The 6,223-nt window shown below is 32.0% G+C and overlaps 1 protein-coding gene across 1 annotated transcript; it reads right to left on the bottom strand.

Moving 5' to 3' along the window:
* Positions 1–4,200: 4,200 nt before the first annotated feature.
* LOC111375185 (probable membrane-associated kinase regulator 6) lies at positions 4,201–5,946 on the bottom strand. Its single transcript, XM_022997987.1, has 2 exons — positions 4,870–5,946; positions 4,201–4,487 (listed from the first exon to the last, which is right to left on the bottom strand). Exons 1-2 carry the CDS (start codon positions 5,528–5,530, stop codon positions 4,480–4,482), a joined length of 669 nt encoding a protein of 222 aa, XP_022853755.1. The 5' UTR covers positions 5,531–5,946; the 3' UTR covers positions 4,201–4,479.
* Between the last annotated feature and the right edge of the window lie 277 nt (positions 5,947–6,223).

The following is a 6,223-nucleotide window of genomic DNA, read 5'->3' as shown; positions in this document are numbered from 1 at the left end:
CTATATTGAACAAATAACTAGCATTTGTTAAATTCATATAATTGACTAACTCGAAAAATAAAAATTAGAAACATTTTGCAGTTATCATTTCATTTTCATCAATTGAATTCGTCTCCTTAAACTCTGTGATATGTTGTATACATTTTTTTCTTTTAGACTAAAGGCATGGTTATGTGTCAATCAATTTTTCTTTTTCATGAAAACAGAGCTCAGACAAAAGATACACATATTTCACTAAAATTTTGAATAATTGATAAGTATATTTTTACATGCTTATTTAGGCTCTTAACTTTTCTTAATATTTGATTAGTTGGACGAATTTCTTTTCATATTAGTAAATATATTGCGTTTAGATGTTAAACCCAAAATTCGAAGATGATTGATGCAAAAGGATTGAAGTTCAGATATAAAATGACTAAAAGATGCAAAATGAGAAGCTTAAATACAGAACATGTGAGAAAACTATAATTGAAATAACGTAGTTCGACCCAATTAACACTTAGAAGGAGGTGACTAGGTGTTTATGTGGAATTCTTAACCAATTTATTAATAAATGCAACAAGTCACAAATATTAATTTGTCCAGATCAATTCACGTGTTTTACTACTCTATGTTGAAATACCGGAAACAAATAAAGTGCTGAAATTGTAAGGAACACAATTATTTGACGACGGAGAAATCCTAATGTAGGTAAAACTCCGAGCCCAAGCTAGTAGGAATTCACTATAAATGAAAATATTACTTACAATCCGTCATATTCAACCCACAATAGTTTTTTTGACCTCCTAATAGTATTTTTCTCAATGCCCTCCTGGAATGAGTGATCCTGCACCAACTCCTCGCTCCTAGCTCTCCTGAATTGCATGCAACACCAATACCAAGCTCTTAATTTCGTCTATCTCATGTGGATTTAAGAGAACTCTCCGTTCTCTATCGATCGGAATATCAATCTCATTCCTTAATCTTCAAGAATCAACAAATACTCTGGAAGGTTGTGTTACAGTGTTTGGTGAAGGTAGTTTTGAAGTTTTAGATGATTGCACTGATTGAATGTGGGATCGAAAGAAAGATTCAAGATATAGAGAATTTTCTTCAAGTTCAATGCTTAAGAGAAAATCTGAAAAACGGCGCAATCCAATTTACATGAGATGTTTTGGTCATATGTGTCAGGTCAAAATCTCGAAAAAAGGAAAATAGGGTTCTCTAGATAACACTGTCGCTCGAGCGAAAAAAGGAGCGACGCTATTACGTTCGAGCGAAATGTTTTTTGTTTTTGACGCTCGAGCAACTACTTGGCGAGTAGTTAGCGAAACTTCAATAACACATATTGCTCCACTTCACAACTCGAACCCTAACATACTTTGACAAAATTGCAACTTAGTCCCCCATCTTTTACACATGTACAAATTGACCTCTAACTTTTAAATATTGACAATATGACCTCAAACTTTTGAACAATTACAATTTGCTCATTTTGTTCACAGAATTGCCAACTCAAAATCTAACAATAATATCCAAAGATCTCCACAGGTCAAATAATACCATTGGAATGATAATTGAATTTTGAGTTTAATGCCATAATAATAATAATAAATAAATAAATAAAATTGAAATTTAAAGTTGTGGATCAAACGTTCTGCAAATTAAAAATTCGGAACTTACAATTTTAGACGCTAGGGGACCAATTGCAAAACTTTGGATAGTTGTGAACTTCAATCACCATAAGCTTAACAATGACGACGACAGCTTAATTTTGGAGCAAAATTGCACTTGTTTGCTGTAGCCTACCACAGTTCACCCAAAATCTAAACATAACCAATTTTTAATCAAATTCAAGGACATTCGTGGTATTTCAATTGCATGACTTTTCAGACAAAACAAGGACCATATAAAGAGCAAATCTAGGTCAAATAAAGGAGAATTCGATAAAATATTCATTCAACCCTTTGGAGGAAAACTACAACAAATTTTTGGAGGTTTTTGAAGATGAAAAATGTGTTGTCCAATATTACTTAATATATTCAAGATTTATGGTTTCACTAATCTTCTATTCCAAGCTATTCAGGTTATATATTCATTATTTATCTAGTATTTTTGTGATCAAAATATGGGAGGTCAAACATTTTATTGCTAGGATTTTGATGAAACCTTGTTAATCTTTAGTTCAACAAATTCATCCTTTTTTATTTAAATTCTTGTGGGTTGATTACTTGTTGTTGGAGTATTGTTCTTAGGTTAATTGTTGTTGGATTATTTCTAGCTCAAATAACAAACAATACATAGGTCCTAAAAGCAGATAGAGATGCTTTTATGCTTGACATTCTAGATTTGTATTGCATCTTTATCTATTCACATATGTGGCAGAGTTATAGTTGGGTTGTAGATAAAAATTGAATTAATTTATCTTGAAGAAAATTAACACGTAAGGAATACTAATTGTCTACCTAAAATAAGAATTGATTAATAATGGGTAATTGAGGATTATAAAGTAGGTTAACAATAGTGAATCAGTGATTCGAGATCCTAGTGTCTTTTGTGATTTGATTAACAATCTTATTACAGTGACAGATTCAATGACAGAGGGAACACGTATCGATACATGATTGGACAGTTTGAAAAAAAAAAAACGCACAAAACTTCCAATCCCACCATGTCATCTCTCCCTTGTCACTTGCCACTGTTCGAGGAGCATTATTCTTTGATTAATCTCAAGACTTTATTGCTTAGTTTTGATTGCTTATTTTCGTAGATAATTAGATTAGATACAGTTAAAAATCAAATCCGAAGAACTTGTTTTCCAAAATTGAAGCTAATAATTATTTAAAGTACAATATGTAGATAATAAGCTTTCGTGGGTTTAACACTCCACTCATTATTATATTACTTATTTACGATTCGTTAGTTTGCAAGATAAAATTGACAACAAGAACCGTTCCAAATTTAAGTGTATTTTCTTTGTCCTAGAAGTATAAAATATTAATGTTGACCGTGTCATATTAATATTTAACAAAAAGTCTCTTCATTATCATAGCATTGAGATAACTTAGACTTAATTGATAGTTAAACATCATTAACACCAAAAAGAAAGGAAAATACACGTTATTATGGAGTGGAGAAATAATTAATTGTATACTCATGACAGTTCTATAAGACATTAGAAAGATACACATTGAAATTATTGACTTCAATCCAACCTTAATAATTTTATTGGTAAGGTCCACCAAAACATCATTTAGAAATTTGTTGATTCGGTTAGTGGAAAAAAATCTCAGCAAGAAGACAATTTTCTTAATCTCAGCTTAAATAAATAGTTGGTGGAAGGAGGAAAAACCGTTAGAAATTCTTAACTTTACCATACATTGTACACAAAATGCTTATTTTAGATATATATGTATATATTGAATATAAATATGCTTTGAAAATTTTTCATAGCACTTGTACACAAAATTTTGCGTACAAAGCTTAGAGCAAATAAGGTATGTGCAGAGAAATTCCAAGAATTTATCCATAGGTGTTATCTTCAATCACTGATGCTGTCTTTCCTATTTGAAGCGGCAACAATCGTGGTCTTACAATCTTGGATTTTTTAATCACAACCCACAAAGTTTATCAAATTTTCAACCACAAATTTCAACAATTTTATTTGAAATTTAGTAAAATATGATTTTTGGCAAAACGAAGGAGGGGCCATATTAAGATTTGAGTTCGTATCTTAAAAAATTGACATTCTCATCAAACATTAAAATCTATTAAAAATCACACATTTCATAAGATCATCAATTTTTGAATCACACATTTTATCAATTTTTATAAAAACGATGGCTAAAATGAGATCATCAACTTTTCAATCACACTTTGTAAATTGTTTAATGTTTATATTTGTCCTAGGATTTATCCCTGGACACATTGTTTGTAAAATACAAACACATAATTACATTGATTAAACTTGTAATCTAAGCAAAGGAGTAAGCCAAAGTCAAGAAAAAACAACAATGATGGTTGAACAGGATTAAAAATAAGGAAAGTGTGGACAGACGGAGTTAATTGACAGCATTTAGTTGAGTGTATTTTTTTCTTTTTTTCAAACTGCCAATTCACACTTCGACATGTGTCCCCCATGTTTTCAACCCTGTTTTAGTGGCATTTCTGAGGGGGAAAAAATAAGATTTAACATTAATTAGTGCTTAAAATCAATGATCATTGAAATTGAAGTTTGGAACATTATTTATTTCATCAAACAAAACTATACAAGAACAAGAAATAAATATCTTCTTCGAGGCGATAAAAGCGATCTCCTGGAAGAGAGAATATAAAGACATATGCCATGTTCTTTTCTTCAAAATTCTACAAATTCTGTGGTTGAAAATTTTTACAGATTGCTGCTTCATCAAGAAGACAAATTTATATATCAGACATATCACAATCTTCTCCCGTTTCCATCTTCTCGTCTGTCCATTCTCACAAAAGAAACAGCCCGGATTAGCTACCTGAAATAATCAAAGTCCTCGAGAATGTTATAATCTGTAAAACCATATCTGAAACGTTGTATCGTGTAACACTGAGCAATCAGTTTCTCATTAGTACTCTTCAACACTGTAAACTTTACTTAACCAACCAAATAAACTACAAAAATTACCATAATATGACACTATTTAGAAGCTAAATGTGAACCCTATCGAGCAGCTCTTAGAGAGGTGGTTCAATACGACATCAGCGACGACAAAAAGGTCCAGATTTTGAGCTTCATCAATTTATAAAAAACTGTTTTTTATAAAAAATAAATTCGATGTACACGCAAAGGAACGTGTTGCAGTCATAAATAAATACCTCTCCTTTGAACTAGCCTTTGGATAAGATAATTTAATGTACCTTGGGTTCTTTTACAGTGAAGAACTGCTTCAAAAATGGAGCTCTCAGAATCACAAGACCGGCGCCAATTATCTGCAGAATAAGCTACACTAGTTCTCGGAGATGAAACCTGAGAAAAATCCCATCCATTTAATTCATGAATTTTCATATTACTAACACTCCCAACTCTCGAGCCACCCCTTCTCATTCTTTGATAGATCAGCTTAAAAACGTTCAGATATTTTTGTTGAAAACGCTTCGATAATCTCTGACAACTTCTTAATGCACAACTAAAAAACGCGGCATCAGCACCTCTAACCCTACTGCTAGAGGGCGTAGGGGTAGTCGATATTGAGGAGTATTTAGCATCATATTTTTCAATTTCCTTGTTCGAATTTTTGACAAAAAGAGGCACAAGGAAGCCATTGGAAATTAGTTCATCAGCATGAACAAGGGATAGAGGGGATTCTGATATGGGAAAATCAAAGCTAAAATCTTGTGGAACTCCGAAAAATCTCTTTGACGGTGGTAATCTTGGATCCATTTCAATGAAAGAAGCTTGATCATCTTGATCAGGGCCGTCGATGGAGGCTCGAAATGAATTGTCTAAAACTGATGGCTGGAAATTAGCTAACCAACTATACGAAAAGCTTTCAATAGAGGGAGATTGGATGGTTTCCATGGCAGATGTTTTATGGGTTTTGTAAAGCACAAGTGAAGAGAAAAACTGAGTTTTAAGGTAAACACAGTAGGACCCTTACCATGTGTGTGTTCGTGGAAATGTGGGTATAATGTGTATGGATATATCGAATATATTTTGTATTTTCTTACTATTTATGACAACTACGTATGTGGTGTTTCTGACCTCAGACAAGCATAATTAATAATTGAAAATGAAAGAAAAGGGAGTAGTGACTTGAGAATTAGCCCCACAAGAATTCATTTCGAATTTAAGATTATATATGTATTTTTGTATTTATGCAATGGAATTATTTTTCGTCCGTGTCGCACTCCAAATTAACTTTTAAGATTTAAGATCATTTCACCTTCAATTTGAGTCTAAATGATGATCCATGATATATTTAATCTACAAAGTTAAGTAGTATAAATATTCAATGGAGCTATGACACTATGTGCTTATTCAAAATGCTCATGTTCATCAAAGTTTCAACCCTCACGTACTTTCATTATGTTAAGTCATGGAGTCTAATTATTAACGTAGTGCGGAGCTAGTTCTTTTAAATTTCGATGTTGCCCTAATTTATCTTATAAGTTGTCTTTAGGATTTTCATTACCATCATATGAGAGAGAGAGAGAGAGAGAATATATGGTGTGCGATTTTCTCTTAAAAGTTTTTTTCCCCTTATAGTGAATT

The sequence above is a fragment of the Olea europaea genome, unplaced genomic scaffold (genome assembly GCF_002742605.1).
Source record: "Olea europaea var. sylvestris unplaced genomic scaffold, O_europaea_v1 scaffold1346, whole genome shotgun sequence".
Lineage (NCBI taxonomy): Eukaryota > Viridiplantae > Streptophyta > Magnoliopsida > Lamiales > Oleaceae > Olea > Olea europaea.
This window is presented reverse-complemented; position numbering and strand designations above follow the sequence as displayed.